This window comes from Lactuca sativa, chromosome 7 (assembly GCF_002870075.4).
Source record: "Lactuca sativa cultivar Salinas chromosome 7, Lsat_Salinas_v11, whole genome shotgun sequence".
Taxonomy (NCBI): Eukaryota; Viridiplantae; Streptophyta; class Magnoliopsida; order Asterales; family Asteraceae; genus Lactuca; species Lactuca sativa.
In genome coordinates this window covers 203,480,022-203,498,376 of record NC_056629.2, presented here as the reverse complement: position 1 = coordinate 203,498,376, position 18,355 = coordinate 203,480,022, and the positions used below count along the sequence as shown (strand labels likewise).

General features: G+C 33.4%; 2 protein-coding genes and 3 pseudogenes across 2 annotated transcripts; 3 read left to right on the top strand and 2 right to left on the bottom strand.

The window, feature by feature from the left end:
• Positions 1 to 4,900: 4,900 nt before the first annotated feature.
• Positions 4,901 to 5,251, bottom strand: LOC128127420 (protein PELPK1-like). The gene has a single exon (XM_052765901.1). It carries the CDS (start codon positions 5,249 to 5,251, stop codon positions 4,901 to 4,903), a length of 351 nt encoding a protein of 116 aa, XP_052621861.1.
• Positions 5,252 to 5,608: 357 nt separating this feature from the next.
• On the top strand, positions 5,609 to 6,951 carry LOC128127419 (putative pentatricopeptide repeat-containing protein At5g40405; annotated as a pseudogene).
• A 5,242-nt stretch (positions 6,952 to 12,193) lies between these two features.
• On the bottom strand, positions 12,194 to 12,544 carry LOC128127418 (protein PELPK1-like). Its single transcript, XM_052765900.1, has one exon. It carries the CDS (start codon positions 12,542 to 12,544, stop codon positions 12,194 to 12,196), a length of 351 nt encoding a protein of 116 aa, XP_052621860.1.
• A 359-nt stretch (positions 12,545 to 12,903) lies between these two features.
• Positions 12,904 to 14,245, top strand: LOC128127417 (putative pentatricopeptide repeat-containing protein At5g40405; annotated as a pseudogene).
• Positions 14,246 to 15,899: 1,654 nt separating this feature from the next.
• LOC111903404 (uncharacterized) lies at positions 15,900 to 16,629 on the top strand (annotated as a pseudogene).
• The last annotated feature ends 1,726 nt before the right edge of the window (positions 16,630 to 18,355 follow it).

Here is an 18,355-nt window from a genome sequence, read left to right as displayed (position 1 = left end):
TAAAACCAAAACGGTACCAGGCCTTTACAATTGTCTCAACAATATTTATTTCAGAGAAATTCAATATACTCCTACCTTTTATTCCTACCTATTTAAGATTGTGACAAATGTACAGATTTAACATCTTAATCTAATCTAAATTAAATTGAATGACACATGTCACCACCTAAATAGGTATGAAGATATTAGTGATGGGACCCGATTTATGGACCGGTTTAGAATCGGACTAACCCGGATTATGTTTAGCTCTTGTTATTACAAGGTTACGACCCTAATTATGTACATATATGAACATAGTATACGAACTCCCCTTTACAAAACTTGCATACATGGTTCACTAGTTTTGCTTCTCACACAACATCCTTTAATTATGTAAATCTTGTCAACCATAAAACATAACAAGATTTCACATAAGTGCAATGGAAAATAAAATTTTCTACCAAGACATAGAATTGTAACTTTTGAATTATTTACTAATAATAATAGTTAATGGTTTTAAAATAACTAATGGATGATCTTTCATAACTTTTTAATAGTAATAACTCGTTTAAAAATAGTGCACAATAATAATGATTAATAATAATAAAAAACGTAATATGTTTTTTTAACTTACAAACAATGGTTAGTATTTTAGAATATTATCATAATTGAAATCTAAAATGGACCAAATAAGTAAATTTTGATTAAATAATCATGACAATAGTTAAAAATGTAACAATAAGTTGAGAATTAAATTTAGTTTTATTTACACCCAATGAAGCCCTGAGTGATGTGAATTTAATATGTGTTGCACTACTAGAAACATAGGTATTGGTCACGAACATTTCTGTCGGGAAATCTGTTGGTAAAGCCATTAGTTACAAATCAATGATGGATACAGACGAAAAAACCTTGGTAGCTAATGGGCAGCGACAGATCAACAAGTGATTGGGCTATCGCGGAAGACTTTTGGATCAACTACATTTTGTCAAAGATCCGTCGCTAATTGTTGTCGCTTATCCGTTGTTGATTATTTGTAAATGAACAATTTTTCTATATATTTAATCATTGTTACTAATGTAATTAGCCATGGTCTATTAGGTGTTGAATCTACCACTAATCCTTACCCAAGTGTCACAAATTAAATTCAAGATTAACAAAGAAATAATAACCATGTTTACACCAAATTAAACAGCAAGCCGTATCATTTTATTAATAAGAACATACTTTCAAATCGAATAAAAAACTAGCAACATACTTTCAACTTAAATAAAAACTAGCCACAATTAATACCAACGTACAATTTACACAATTTGTAAAAGCTTTTGTTTCTGTCCTTATAATATATTTATAATAATCATGCATTATCTTTTTGATTATTGCAAAAAGAGTAGTGGAATGCTCTATGGTCATCAGAAGTTGTGGTTGTGAAGACCTAAGTAAATGTTCCCATAATTAGAAACTGTATGAAAATGCTATACTAAAAAAAATGGAAATTTTCAATACTATAAACATGCATTTGGATCGACTTTTGACGTTAGTGACAAACCAAACAATCATATGGTAATGGGTGTAAAAGAACGAAAAAAGTAAATGTTTTATATAGTAAAAGCACGTGTTAAGAAAGCAATGAACATCATAAAGAGGTATAGTTAAGGCTATTTTGTTCCACATTAAAGGCTTTAAATATACAGTGTTTAATTGATGTTTAAAAACACTTAAGAAGATGGAAGATATAACTTGCAAAATACAAGACTTGTTGTTGGTTGCCATATTTGCTTCCTAAAATCATATCACAAACATCTAAATTAGAGCTGAAAAGTTATAATCCAAATATGGATAATAGCAACTTCATGAATACATGAGAAATTAATTGAAAGAACTAAATTATAAAGGCTGAAAAATTATAAACCAAATATGAATAGTAGCACTATGTATATACCTACTAAAGTAGTTTGATATCTTCCAAACTTGTAGGCATGGGAAACATAATAACAACTTCACGCACTCCTCGGAAAATGCATCAACTTTTCATTTAAATATGTAACTGAATGTTTGGCATATACATCTGTTAGGTTATAAATTTAAGAATTAAAATACAAATATTTTTCCAGTTAGGAGTTAGTAACAAAAGAATTACATAAAATCTAGGGTTTTTGTATAATATTACTTATATGAACTTACCTTGAAGTACTTATTTCATTATCTACACATGGGTGGTTACAAAATTTTCAACTCTTAGTACACATACAGAGTGCCGAATCCAAGATCAAAGTAAAAGGCTATCCCCAAAAATTTTCCTTGGCTACCTCGGGAACCACCTAGGTATGCTTATGATAGTACACATGTCTTGTTCATAAGCCTTTTACAGTTTTCCCCCTTCCCCTCACCTTCTATCTCCATCGCTGGTTATAGACTCCAACCAACACACCTTTACTTTGGATCCCCATAACATTGAGCATAGTCAAAACAAAAATTAGATAACATCAAAGGCACATACAAACTCTACTTAGTTCACCTTTTTTAGTATGGTCAAAATCTGATGGGCTTTGAGCACTACATCAATCATATGGTGTACATGCAAACCCTAAAGCTTTGGATCTAGTTTGTCTAATGAACATGCAATAATCATCCAACGCTCATAAACCCTAATTCTAGCATACAATAATCGAAATTGACAAAAGAATAGAGTTTAGATCTTACATTGATTTTTATGTAGCAATAACAATCTCAATTCCCTTTGATCTTGACCTTTGAAAGCTTAGTGCCTTAAATGTTGCACTTCTAATGGAGTCACAAACACCATGAGCAACAAGATGGCCTAGGAGAAGGAGGAGGAGCACCAAAAACGTCCAAGAACCCTTATGGATTACTTCACCACATTTTGGGGCCTTAGGGGTTCCTTATATTGGTAGGCTATTAGGGTTTTGAACTAGAAAACCCTAATTTCACTGCTTAGGCCCTAAGGAGCCCATGACCTCTCTCTTTAGAGGCCTTGCACGAATTCTTATGGGTTTCCCCATAGATTTCATCCGCTCCAACTTCTATGGAGTCCATTAGCCCATTTATGCAACTATCATATAATTACACAATCAGTCCCCTTTATTTAATTAATCTCTTTTAGCCACAAAATTAATTATTATTAATTGTTGACAAATATTTATTAAACAATATAATTTCTCTTTTAATATATTATCCATATAATATATTAATAAATCATAATTAATCCTCTTTCTCCTTATTATATCCTATCAGTTGCATATGACTTCGGAACCTGATCAACAACCGTAGCTTTCAAAAGCCGCTGTCGAACTCTGATCATATCAGAAACGTGTCCTGTAGATAAGGGATCATATATTCCTCCATTCTAGATATCGTATGAACTGAGACATGGATTTTAATCAGACTCTCTGTTCATGTGTTGTTTCCCGATTTCCGATTTATGACGACTGACAACACACTACAATTCAACACATCAACTTAGTCCTGGCTCTGCCAAGCGCTTAGGGTGTCATCACTAAATCATCGAGGGCCCCATATATATCGCTTTTATCCCACTTTGGGTAAAAGGAACGGATAAAATTGGACTCAATGCTCGCTTGTACCTACCCATCAAATCACACACAACAATATGTTTTATAACACCAAGTTACTGGTGCATTTACATATTATCAATGTGCAACCGAATTACAGAATAAAATTCACACGTCTCGGTTTCAAGAATATAGGATATTATCGTCTCACTAATCACTCGTGATAAAATCCATGATGCGATCCAAGTGAGCATGTGTTTAATCCAATACTGTAATCTTACAGGAGCACTGATGAACCCTGCAACAAACTTTTGTTATGTCTAAGACACTTTAGACAATCTACAGTCAGATTCATGACAGTCTTCTTTCATACCTACTTCCAAAGTATGATCGGTTGTGGATGGTTTGAATAATGTTATTATTCGGGAAGTCAAAACATGCAAGGTGAAACACAAGAAAAATATTAATCTCATATGGCCTCAAACTTTTGAGTATAAAAAAAAACTCATTTTCTATCATCTATATTATTTTAAAACAAGTTACAAAAATGGTCATTCTGGTTTACCAAATATCACGAATTCAGTAATTTTATACTTGAAAAGACGAAAATGTCATTCCTGAATACTAACGGAGTTAGTAAAATGGCCACACGTGCATGTTTTGCAAACCACAATTCCTATTTGCATAATGAAAATTAATAGTGGCCGACATTGTGAAATTTGACAAACCATTAGGACTATTTTTATAATTTTGTCTAAAAAATAAAGTATTAACGTAAACTGATAAATAAAATTACATTAATTAACTATACATAATGGTTAATATTTTAAAAAAGCTACATAATCGAACATAAAAATAACCAAATAGATAAGCTTTTACTAATTAATAATAACAATAGTTAAAAAGTTATCATTAAATCTAAAAATAAATTTTTATTTTATTTTCACTCAAACCATGGATTGAAGTCATTGATTAATGTGATTGTAATATATATTTGTTTTATAATATATACTTCATCTTATTATAAGATTTTCAGTATTTTATAGTAAACGTAAAATGAAATAATATTTTTTATAAAGTATATTTTTAATAATTTTTGTTATGTAATGTTAACATATATCAAGCATGTTGCCTAATTTTGTGTACTAGGAAACACTTGAGATAAAAGTAATGGAAATCATCAACCTTAATAGAAAAAATATATTACAAAGTATATCAAATTACACAAAACACAAAAACATGTGAATGATAGCACTCGACAACAATTTAATCTAGCCACAAATATCATGAATGCGATCAAATAAAAAAGATTATAATCTCCGGATCAATCAAATCGCCCGAGCTCTATAATGGATTTTTCTTTTCTTTTTTTGATATCGTTGTACAATCTACTTCTTGGAAGGTGGTGGAGCAAAGAAAGGAATATTGGGAAGAGTTGTTGGAAAGTTAGGGATGGTAGGCATAGAAGGCAATGGAGGCAATGAAACTTTGGGCATGTTAGGGATGCTGGGTATTTGTGGTAGTGGCAGTGTGGGGATGGTGGGCATTTGTGGTTGTGGCATTGTCGGGATTGTTGGTATCTGTGGCTGTGGCATTGTCGGGATTGTTGGTATCTGTGGTTGTGGCAGTGTCGGGAATGTGGTTGCTTGCAGCAAATTGCGGGAAGCAAAACACATCTCATTTGTTGTAATTGAGAATAGTGCAATTGCAAAAATGTAAAGGTAGGAGGTGGAAGCCATTGTAGGATTTTTTTGAGTCGCTAAAGATGAGTCAAAAGACTCTGAGAGGTGATCGAAGATTAATGAAGTTGATTAACCTGTGAAAAATAATGTACAAGAGACCATGTATATATAGGTAATGCACAGTGATAATGATTGATCCATAAATAATTAACGTGTCATGAGTTTTGTTGAGACTTACATTAGGTTGGTTGGTATGAAGATATCCAAGGCATGTAATGTTGTTAAACAACTTCCTGATAACAAGAAATCGTTTATTAACCCTCGTATATGTTAGGTAAGCTATTTTGCCACATAATATCGAGAGTTTTCCTTTTATGAAATTAATGACAAAAAAAAAAAAAGTAAATTCACTCACAATTGCTAGTCAATGGTTTCCTAAACGGCCCAGATCTTGTATCTAAATTTGCTGCATCAATGGCCCTCAAACACCCACAAAATATGGATTATTCTGTTCAACTATTGGACCAATGTGAAAGTCCCTCCGGTCTTTGCTTTAAACTCTCTGATCAAAGTTTACTCCAAGAGAGCTCAACTACTGAAAAAAGCTTCGATTTCTATAAAAGAATTGTAAAATCGAATTATAAACCTGATAATTACTTGTTTACGTTCTTGATCAATTCTGCTGCACAGTTAGTGGATAAGAATTTTGGTTTGGCTGTACATGGGACTGCTTTGAAATACGCCTTGGATCAAGACCCACATGTTCAAAGCGGGTTGATTAATTTGTACGCTGAAATGGGGTCTCTTAGGGACTTAAAAGATTTGCTTTTTAGCATCAACAACCCAGATTTGGTAACTCAGACAACAATGGTGGTCGCCTGTGCAAAGTTAGGAGATATCAAATTCACACGCCAAGAGTTTGAAATAACGCTCGACCGAGATGTGATTGCCTGGAACGCAATGAAAGCAGGGTACGTGCGTTTCGGGGAGCCTTTAAACGGACTCGAACTGTTTAACGCAATGGAAATGAAAGGTTTGAAGGTTCATGTATTATCTGCATGCACTCGGTTAAGTGCTTTAGATGCGGGACAACCGGCATATAGATATATAAAGTATAAAAAACTACAAATCAACACAACTCTTGGTAGTGCACTAGTCCATATATACGAAAAGTGTGGGGGTTTTAACACGGCAATGAATGTTTTTTTGGGTGATGAAAGAAAAGAATGTCTACACATGGAGTGGTGCCATGGGAGGACTAGCCATGCATGGTTATGGTAAAGAGTATCTTGACCTTTTTACCCTTATGCAACAAAAAAACATCACACGAAATGAGGTCACTTTCATTTCAATCTTAAAGGCTTGTAGTGTAGCGGGTCATGTTGAAGAAGGTTTGGAAGCATTCTTAATCTATGACCAAAGAGTAGAGCAGTATGGATGTATGGTTGATTTATACGGCCGATTGATCCGTTTGGATGAATCATTACGCTTCATCCAGAGTATGCCGTGTGCACCGATTGCTGAAGCATAGGGTGCACCGTCTAAATGCCAACAAGATTTATAAAAATGTGGAAATGGCTAAACTTGCGTCTAGAAAGATGGTGGAATTAGAGGCTAACAGTGATGGTGCGTATGTGGAGTTGTCGAATGTTTTTGCGGATTTCAAGAATTTGAATGGTGTTGATGGCGTGAGGCATAAAATGAAATCAAAAGGTGTTGTGAAGATCCATGTTGTTATCGTTATCGATAGCAGTTAAGTTGAACATGTTGAACTGGTACTTAACTTTGTTTTGACTTTTTGACAATCGTTTCATTTTGAAAAATATTTAACCATTCATTGCATGTTTCTGTAATTATTGCAATTTTAATAGGTATTTTAGTTCTTGCCATTTCAATGCATTTTTTTCGTAATTTTTTAGTTTCCATGTATTTTTGGAAGTTTTATAAAACATTTAGTTTATTTCTTTAAAAAAAATCAATTTATAAATTTGTACCACTTAATGCTCAATAATTTTTAAAAGTATTATATGGTATTAAAAAAAATGTTTTTATTATAAAAAAAATCAGTTGAAGCACATTAGATCGGACAAAAGGAATCTAATAAAACCAAAACGGTACCAGGCCTTTACAATTGTCTCAACAATATTTATTTCAAAGAAATTCAGTATATTCCTACCCTTTATTCCTACCTATTTAAGATTGTGACAAATGTACAGATTTAACATCTTAATCTAATCTAAATTAAATTGAATGACACATGTCACCACCTAAATAGGTATGAAGATATTAGTTATGGGAACCGATTTATGGACCGGTTTAGAATCGGACTAACCCAGATTATGTTTAGCTCTTGTTATTACAAGGTTACGACCCTAATTATATACATATATGAACATAGTATACGAACTCCCCTTTACAAAACTTGCATACATGGTTCACTAGTTTTGCTTCTCACACAACATCATTTAATTATGTAAATCTTGTCAACCATAAAACATAACAAGATTTCACATAAGTGCAATGAAAAATAAAATTTTCTACCAAGACATAGAATTGTAACTTTTGAATTATTTACTAATAATAATAGTTAATGGTTTTAAAATAACTAATGGATGATCTTTCATAACTTTTTAATAGTAATAACTAGTTTAAAAATAGTGCACAACAATAATGATTAATAATAATAAAAAACGTAATATGTTTTTTTAACTTACAAACAATGGTTAGTATTTTAGAATATTATCATAATCGAAATCTAAAATGGACCAAATAAGTAAATTTTGTTTAAATAATCATGACAATAGTTAAAAATGTAACAATAAATTAAGAATTAAATTTAGTTTTATTTACACCCAATGAAGCCCTGATTGATGTGAATTTAATATGTGTTGCACTACTAGAAACATAGGTATTGGTCACGAACATTTCTGTCGGGAAATCTGTTGGTAAAGCCATTAGTTACAAATCAATGATGGATACAGACGAAAAAACCTTGGTAGCTAATGGGCAGCGAAAGATCAAGAAGTGATTGGGCTATCGCGGAAGACTTTTGGATCAACTACATTTTGTCAAAGATCCGTCGCTAATTGCCGTCGCTTATCCGTTGTTGATTATTTGTAAATGAACAATTTTTCTATATATTTAATCATTGTTACTAATGTAATTAGCCATGGTCTATTAGGTGTTGAATCTACCACTAATCCTTACCCAAGTGTCACAAATTAAATTCAAGATTAACAAAGAAATAATAACCATGTTTACACCAAATTAAACAGCAAGCCGTATCATTTTATTAATAAGAACATACTTTCAAATCGAATAAAAAACTAGCAACATACTTTCAACTTAAATAAAAACTAGCCACAATTAATACCAACGTACAATTTACACAATTTGTAAAAGCTTTTGTTTATGTCCTTATAATATATTTATAATAATCATGCATTATCGTTTTGATTATTGCAAAAAGAGTAGTGGAATGCTTTATGGTCATCAGAAGTTGTGGTTGTGAAGACCTAAGTAAATGTTCCCATAATTAGAAACTGTATGAAAATGCTATACTAAAAAAAATGGAAATTTTCAATACCATAAACATGCATTTCCATCGACTTTTGACGTTAGTGACAAAACAAACAATCATATGGTAGTGCGTGTAAAAGAACGAAAAAAGTAAATGTTTTATATAGTAAAAGCATGTGTTAAGAAAGCAATGAACATCATAAAGAGGTATAGTTAAGGCTATTTTGATCCACATTAAATGCTTTAAATATACAGTGTTTAATTGATGTTTAAAAACACTTAAGAAGATGGAAGATATAACTTGCAAAATACAAGACTTGTTGTTGGTTGCCATGTTTGCTTCCTAAAATCATATCACAAACATCAAAATTAGAGCTGAAAAGTTATAATCCAAATATGGATAATAGCAACTTCATGAATACATGAGACATTAATTGAAAGAACTAAATTATAAAGGCTGAAAAGTTATAATCCAAATATGAATAGTAGCACTATGTATATACCTACTAAAGTAGTTTGATATCTTTCAATCTTGTAGGCATGGGAAACATAATAACAACTTCACGCACTCCTTGAACGATGCATCAACTTTTCATTTAAATATGTAACTGAATGTTTGGCATATACATCTGTTAGGTTATAAATTTAAGAATTAAAATACAAATATTTTTCCAGTTAGAAGTTAGTAACAAAAGAATTGCCTAAAATCTAGGGTTTTTGTATAATATTACTTATATGAACTTACCTTGAAGTACTTATTTCATTATCTACACATGGGTGGTTACAAAATTTTCAAATCTTAGTACACATACAGAGTGGCGGATCCAAGATCAAAGTAAAAGGCTATCCCCAAAATTTTTCCTTGGCTACCTCGGGAACCACCTAGGTATGCTTATGGTAGTACACATGTCTTATTCATAAGCCTTGTACAGTTTTCCCCCTCTCCTCACCTTCTATCTCCATCGGTGGTTATAGACTCCAACCAACACACCTTTACTTTGGATCCCCATAACATTGAGCATAGTCAAAACAAAAATTAGATAACATCAAAGGCACATACAAACTCTACTTAGTTCACCTTTTTCAGTATGGTCAAAATCTGATGGGCTTTGAGCACTACATCAATCATATGGTGTACATGCAAACCCTAAAGCTTTGGATCTAGTTTGTCTAATGAACATGCAATAATCATCCAACGCTCATAAACCCTAATTCTAGCATACAACAATCGAAATTGACAAAAGAATAGAGTTTAGATCTTACATTGATTTTTATGTAGCAATAACAATCTCAATTCCTTTTGATCTTGACCTTTGAAAGCTTAGTGCCTTAAATGTTGCACCTCTAATGGAGTCACAAACACCATGAGCAACAAGATGGCCTAGAGAAGGAGGATGAGCACCAAAAACGTCCAAGAACCCTTATGGATTACTTCACCACATTTTGGGGCCTTAGGGGTTCCTTATATTGGTAGGCTATTAGGGTTTTGAACTAGGAAACCCTAATTTCACTGCTTAGGCCCTAAGGAGCCCATGACCTCCCTCTTTAGAGGCCTTGCACGAATTCTTATGGGTTTCCCCATAGATTTCATCCGCTCCAACTTCTATGGAGTCCATTAGCCCATTTATGCAACTATCATATAATTACACAATCAGTCCCCTTTATTTAATTAATCTCTTTTAGCCACAAAATTAATTATTATTAATTGTTAACTAATATTTATTAAACAATATGATTTCTCTTATAATATATTATCCATATGATATATTAATAAATCATAATTAATCCTCTTTCTCCTTAGTTTATCCTATCAGTTGCATATGACTTCGGAACCTGATCAGCAACCGTAGCTTTCTAAAGCCGTTGTCGAACTCTGATCATATCAGAAACGTGTCCTTTAGATAAGGGATCATATGTTCCTCCATTCTAGATATCGTATGAACTGAGACATGGATTTTAATCAGACTCTCTGTTCATGTGTTGTTTCCCGATTTCCGATTTATGACGACTAACAACACACTACAATTCAACACATCAACTTAGTCCCGGCTCTGCCAAGCGCTTAGGGTGTCATCACTAAATCATCGAGGGCCCCATATATATCGCTTTTATCCCACTTTGGGTAAAAGGAACGGATAAAATTGGACTCAATGCTCGCTTGTACCTACTCATCAAATCACACACAACAATATGTTTTATAACACCAAGTTACTGGTGCGTTTACATATTATCAATGTGCAACCGAATTACAGAATAAAATTCACACGTCTCGGTTTCAAGAATATAGGATATTATCGTCTCACTAATCACTCGTGATAAAATCCATGATGCGATCCAAGTGAGCATCTGTTTAATCCAATACTGTAATCTTACAGGAGCACTGATGAACCCTGCAACAAACTTTTGTTATGTCTAAGATACTTTAGACAATCTACAGTCAGATTCATGACAGTCTTCTTTCATACCTACTTCCAAAGTATGATCGGTTGTGGATGGTTTGAATAATGTTATTATTCGGGAAGTCAAAACATGCAAGGTGAAACACAAGAAAAATATTAATCCCATATGGCCTCAAACTTTTGAGTATAAAAAAAAACTCATTTTCTATCATCTATATTAATTTAAAACAAGTTACAAAAATGGTCATTCTGGTTTACCAAATGTCACGAATTCAGTCATTTTATACTTGAAAAGACGAAAATGTCATTCCTGAATACTAACGGAGTTACTAAAATGGCCACACGTGCATGTTTTGCAAACCACAATTCCCATTTGCATAATGAAAATTAATAGTGACCGACTTTGTGACATTTGACAAACCATTAGGACTATTTTTATAATTTTGTCTAAAAAATAAAGTATTAACGTAAACTGATAAATAAAATTACATTAATTAACTATACATAATGGTTAATATTTTAAAAAAGCTACATAATCGAACATAAAAATAACCAAATAGATAGGCTTTTACTAATTAATAATAACAATAGTTAAAAAGTTATCATTAAATCTAAAAATAAATTTTTATTTTATTTTCACTCAAACCATGGATTGAAGTCATTGATTAATGTGATTGTAATATATATTTGTTTTATAATATATACTTCATCTTATTATAAGATTTTCAGTATTTTATAGTAAACGTAAAATGAAATAATTGTTTTTATAAAGTATATTTTTAATAATTTTTGTTATGTAATGTTAACATATATCAAGCATGTTGCCTAATTTTGTATACCAGGAAACACTTGAGATAAAAGTAATGGAAATCATCAACCTTAATAGAAAAAATATATTACAAAGTATATCAAATTACACAAAACACAAAAACATGTGAATGATAGCACTCGACAACAATTTAATCTAGCCACAAATATCATGAATGCGATCAAATAAAAAAGATTATAATCTCCGGATCAATCAAATCGCCCGAGCTCTATAATGGATTTTTCTTTTCTTTTTTTGATATCGTTGTACAATCTACTTCTTGGAAGGTGGTGGAGCAAAGAAAGGAATATTGGGAAGAGTTGTTGGAAAGTTAGGGATGGTAGGCATAGAAGGCAATGGAGGCAATGAAACTTTGGGCATGTTAGGGATGCTGGGTATTTGTGGTAGTGGCAGTGTGGGGATGGTGGGCATTTGTGGTTGTGGCATTGTCGGGATTGTTGGTATCTGTGGCTGTGGCATTGTCGGGATTGTTGGTATCTGTGGTTGTGGCAGTGTCGGGAATGTGGTTGCTTGCAGCAAATTGCGGGAAGCAAAACACATCTCATTTGTTGTAATTGAGAATAGTGCAATTGCAAAAATGTAAAGGTAGGAGGTGGAAGCCATTGTAGGATTTTTTTGAGTCGCTAAAGATGAGTCAAAAGACTCTGAGAGGTGATCGAAGATTAATGAAGTTGATTAACCTGTGAAAAATAATGTACAAGAGACCATGTATATATAGGTAATGCACAGTGATAATGATTGATCCATAAATAATTAACGTGTCATGAGTTTTGTTGAGACTTACATTAGGTTGGTTGGTATGAAGATATCCAAGGCATGTAATGTTGTTAAACAACTTCCTGATAACAAGAAATCGTTTATTAACCCTCGTATATGTTAGGTAAGCTATTTTGCCACATAATATCGAGAGTTTTCCTTTTATGAAATTAATGACAAAAAAAAAAAAAAAGTAAATTCACTCACAATTGCTAGTCAATGGTTTCCTAAACGGCCCAGATCTTGTATCTAAATTTGCTGCATCAATGGCCCTCAAACACCCACAAAATATGGATTATTCTGTTCAACTATTGGACCAATGTGAAAGTCCCTCCGGTCTTTGCTTTAAACTCTCTGATCAAAGTTTACTCCAAGAGAGCTCAACTACTGAAAAAAGCTTCGATTTCTATAAAAGAATTGTAAAATCGAATTATAAACCTGATAATTACTTGTTTACGTTCTTGATCAATTCTGCTGCACAGTTAGTGGATAAGAATTTTGGTTTGGCTGTACATGGGACTGCTTTGAAATACGCCTTGGATCAAGACCCACATGTTCAAAGCGGGTTGATTAATTTGTACGCTGAAATGGGGTCTCTTAGGGACTTAAAAGATTTGCTTTTTAGCATCAACAACCCAGATTTGGTAACTCAGACAACAATGGTGGTCGCCTGTGCAAAGTTAGGAGATATCAAATTCACACGCCAAGAGTTTGAAATAACGCTCGACCGAGATGTGATTGCCTGGAACGCAATGAAAGCAGGGTACGTGCGTTTCGGGGAGCCTTTAAACGGACTCGAACTGTTTAACGCAATGGAAATGAAAGGTTTGAAGGTTCATGTATTATCTGCATGCACTCGGTTAAGTGCTTTAGATGCGGGACAACCGGCATATAGATATATAAAGTATAAAAAACTACAAATCAACACAACTCTTGGTAGTGCACTAGTCCATATATACGAAAAGTGTGGGGGTTTTAACACGGCAATGAATGTTTTTTTGGGTGATGAAAGAAAAGAATGTCTACACATGGAGTGGTGCCATGGGAGGACTAGCCATGCATGGTTATGGTAAAGAGTATCTTGACCTTTTTACCCTTATGCAACAAAAAAACATCACACGAAATGAGGTCACTTTCATTTCAATCTTAAAGGCTTGTAGTGTAGCGGGTCTTGTTGAAGAAGGTTGGAAGCATTCTTAATCTATGACCAAAGAGTAGAGCAGTATGGATGTATGGTTGATTTATACGGCCGATTGATCCGTTTGGATGAATCATTACGCTTCATCCAGAGTATGCCATGTGCACCGATTGCTGAAGCATAGGGTGCACCGTCTAAATGCCAACAAGATTTATAAAAATGTGGAAATGGCTAAACTTGCGTCTAGAAAGATGGTGGAATTAGAGGCTAACAGTGATGGTGCGTATGTGGAGTTGTCGAATGTTTTTGCGGATTTCAAGAATTTGAATGGTGTTGATGGCGTGAGGCATAAAATGAAATCAAAAGGTGTTGTGAAGATCCATGTTGTTATCGTTATCGATAGCAGTTAAGTTGAACATGTTGAACTGGTACTTAACTTTGTTTTGACTTTTTGACAATCGTTTCATTTTGAGAAATATTTAACCATTCATTGCATGTTTCTGTAATTATTGCAATTTTAATAGGTATTTTAGTTCTTGCCATTTCAATGCATTTTTTTCGTAATTTTTTAGTTTCCATGTATTTTTGTAAGTTTTATAAAACATTTAGTTTATTTCTTTAAAAAAAATCAATTTATAAATTTGTACCACTTAATGCTCAATAATTTTTAAAAGTATTATATGGTATTAAAAAAAATTGTTTTTATTATAAAAAAAATCAGTTGAAGCACATTAGATCGGACAAAAGGAATCTAATAAAACCAAAACGGTACCAGGCCTTTACAATTGTCTCAACAATCACTACTAGAAAAACAGCCTTTTACGACATGCAAAACACGACGCTCTTTGATTTATGTTACGCATTAGAGAGTGACATTAAAAAAGTGTCATCTCTTCAAAAATTTTAAGGATTTATGTCGCGCATTACTGAGTGCCTTTAAATTAGTGTTTGATGTAAAAATATTAAAAACACGGAAGGCACTTGTGCGTCATCTGTGAATGTCGTTTTATATTTTTTTTAAGAAACGCGCGTGTCCGAGGGAAAATGAAATCCCCCAAAATTTTGAACACCCGCCATCCTCCCTGTGTACTCTCTACACCCGCCAAATCGATTTCATTCTCTCCCTTCCTTCTCTCTGCAACCCCTTCCTCTGCGATCGACTTTCACTTCCTTCTCTGTGTAAACCTTAATCAAACATAACGCATTTGCAATGGTAATGTCTTCTTTCACAAAATAGACGATTGAGCGAAGAACTAGGGCTTCTGATGAATCGAACATCACCAACAATGATAGCTACCCATCATAATTTGTTTTTTCTCTCGGACTCCACCATTCCAACATCGCACCACAACAGCGCTTGCATCTGCTGCATCTTCTCCAACATTGGATTCTGGTTCTGGAAAGCGCTTGCATCCACCTTCTCGTCTCTCCCCCTCCACCGTGTTTTCTCTCATCTCTCTCCTCCATAGATGGAGATTGTCGGAGACATGAAGGGAGTAACCGAAGGAAACCCTAAAACTACTCTGATTGCATAAACACTTCTTCTCCTGCGACTTTAGGTAAGTCTCTCCTCCATAGAGTATAATTTCTGCTTTCATGTTTTTTCATCTTTAATCTTTCAAACCCCTTTCTTGTTCTTCTTTCAGTGTTAGAATTTATCTGGATTTAGCTCTTTGATTTTATAAGATCTTCATAAATTGTTCGGGTTTCTTGATTTTTGGAACCTGCATGTTTATTTTCCTTCCCAATCTGGGCATTTTTATCTGTGATTAGTAAACAAATTAGGGTTATGATTCTTAAACATCCAATCCTTTTGCCTTTGTTCTTGTTCTTAATGTTTTTCTTTTTTAGAAAATTCCATCGTCTTTAGTTCTTGATCTTGACTTTGAAGACACCCATGTGTTGTTTAGTTGAAATTCAGTTTCAAGATCATGATTCTTCATTAACTAAATCAACTTGTCAATCTTACCCTGAAGTTGCTAGTGCTGGAGAAAATTACCATTTAGCGTTTGAGAGTTGGAATTGAAGATATGGAATGGAATTGAAGCTCATTTAGTTGCAATAATGGTCACATCTGTGATCTGTTATTGCTAGGCAAAATGGGTCCCAATCATCAATTACAACAGCAAGGGTAGTGCCCTATGCTTCTTCAGTTCCAATTGAAGGTTTAGTAAATTAAAGCTTTAACCAAGGTAATCATCTGGGGTATCAAAGTTACTGGGATGCAGCATATGCACATGAATTGACAAATTTTCGTGAACATGGGGATGCTGGTGAAGTTTGGTATGCATATCTAATTGACTATGACATATACCTTCTTTGACAAGATGCTTTTTTGTATGACTTTTTAAATTCTTTCTAAAGGTTTGGGGCAGATGTCATGGAAATGTTGCTTCATGGAAAAAAGGACTATGTGCTGACATTTCACAAAGACATTTACAAATTCAACATAAAATTGATGACTCTGAGTCTGTTAGTCAAGAGGATAAAGATTTAGCAAGATGGAGTGTTCTTGATGTTGGAACAGGCAATGGGCTACTTCTTCAAGAGCTTGCTAAACAGGGGTATAGTATTATACATAATAACACTTATTCCTCCTTTTGGTACGATGATAATTGATAAATCATTCTTTATTACTTTTGATGTTAGTATAAATAGGTTTTCTGATCTCACTGGAATAGATTATAGTGAATGAGCAATTAGCCTTGCTAGAAGCCTTGCTAATCGTGATGAATTTATTGGTATCAAACTATTGGTTGATGATGTTCTTGATTTTTTATTTACTCATATTTAATGTCTATTGGTAAGTTACAATTTGCATTTACTCATATTTAATGTTTTTTATTTTTGATTTTACAGCTCCTGATATACATCGATCCAACAGCACAAAGTTCCAGGGATATGCTTGGTATTGACACTCGAGGTTGAAAACTTCAACGTCATGTCAGGGATAAATATAAATTTATTTCAAGTTTGGTCCATTATACCCTTGGTTGACATTTATAAAAAACTTCCTGGAAGTTACTAAAGAAACAGTCGTTGCCACCTTTGTGCTATTCATCAGGTGTTAAATGGCTTCTACCAACCTTGGACATGGCGGAGTTGGCAGTTCCAGAGTTGTTACCGGCTTGAATTATTTATCTAGTTCAGTTGACTGGCTCGGGAGAGAGATGCTTGAGATGTGACAAGGTAGAACATGATGATGAAAGAGTGAGTGCAAGTTCCTTTTCCCTTATCATAACTTTTCTTATATATCATTCATAAAATTCTTATATATCATCAGTTGTTATTGATAATCTGTTCATGTTGGATTTATATTGCAGGAAAGTGAACCAGAGATAGTACATGGTGTGGGTTCTGAAGCAAGGCATGTTATAAGAACAACAACACACCCGGTCTTCTTTCTGACTCTGTCATGTAGAAATCGATTGCATCACTTATTCCCTTATTCTCTTGTGAGTATAAAAATTAGCTACATCATTAACCTAATTTGTGAATTATTGATTTTATTAATTGTTGGAACAGGGGAAACTTGGGGAAACTTGTGATTTCTTTCTTAGGTATCTAATTGCTAATTTTATAGCTACATCATTAACCTGCTACGGTTGCTATTTGAACTTTGAAGTGTTTTCTGCCTTTTTGACCATTTTACCCCTGCTCTGTGTTTTGCTTAGTTGTTGTGTTTGTTGGTCTCAAATTTTTTCCCATGCTTTTGGAGCTGTGTGGAGCTTGCTGCCACCTTTTGGAGCTGTGTGGAGCATTCTAGGTGGTTGTAATGATCAGTCTAAACAGGTTTGGAGTAATGAATTTTCAAGAATTAGCATTTTTCATGGGTTTCAACTACAATCTGTTATTTAATTTTTATATGATATAAAGGCTTAACATGGGTTTCAATGTTTCATGCAATTTAAAAAGCAAATTAAAACAGAGCTTTGAGAATTTAATATATGTACATATGGTGGTCAAATGAAGTTGTGTAAAAAATGTTATATGAAATGGATGTGGGAGTATTATGTGGATGCTACAACAGGTAGGTAAGCTTCAATTTCTACCTTTTAATTTCTCTCATAAGTTGAAAATTTGATTTCTAGTTTCCATGGATCCAACCTTAATGTTTTTCATCCTCAAAGGTAATACATGTTTGCTGAAGTACCAGACGACTACGAATAGATATAGACTCTACAAATGTCCAGGTGGGTATTTTTTTTCTGAAATTCACATAACTATATCTTTGATAGTCATGTTTGTTTGTTCGGTTGTGCAAGGACAATTAGATGGAGTTTGATAGCACATGCAGCTAGGGAAGTGGATTGGAGTGGGATAGAAAATAGAACAAATGTAGCTAGGGTAATTGTTTTCTGAATTTGGTGTAACTATATCTTTGATTTTGTTTTTCATCTTACCTTTTATGATTTGAGTATGAAATTTTATTTTATATTATGCAATGGATTGTATTTTTTGTATATGCTATTTTATTTCTATTATGAGAAATTAAATGCAAATTTAATTTGAAAATTAAT

Coding starts and splice junctions, on each gene's coding strand:
- LOC128127420 (XM_052765901.1), bottom strand. CDS start 5,251: ATGGCTTCCACCTCCTACCTTTACATTTTTGCAATTGCACTATTCTCA.
- LOC128127418 (XM_052765900.1), bottom strand. CDS start 12,544: ATGGCTTCCACCTCCTACCTTTACATTTTTGCAATTGCACTATTCTCA.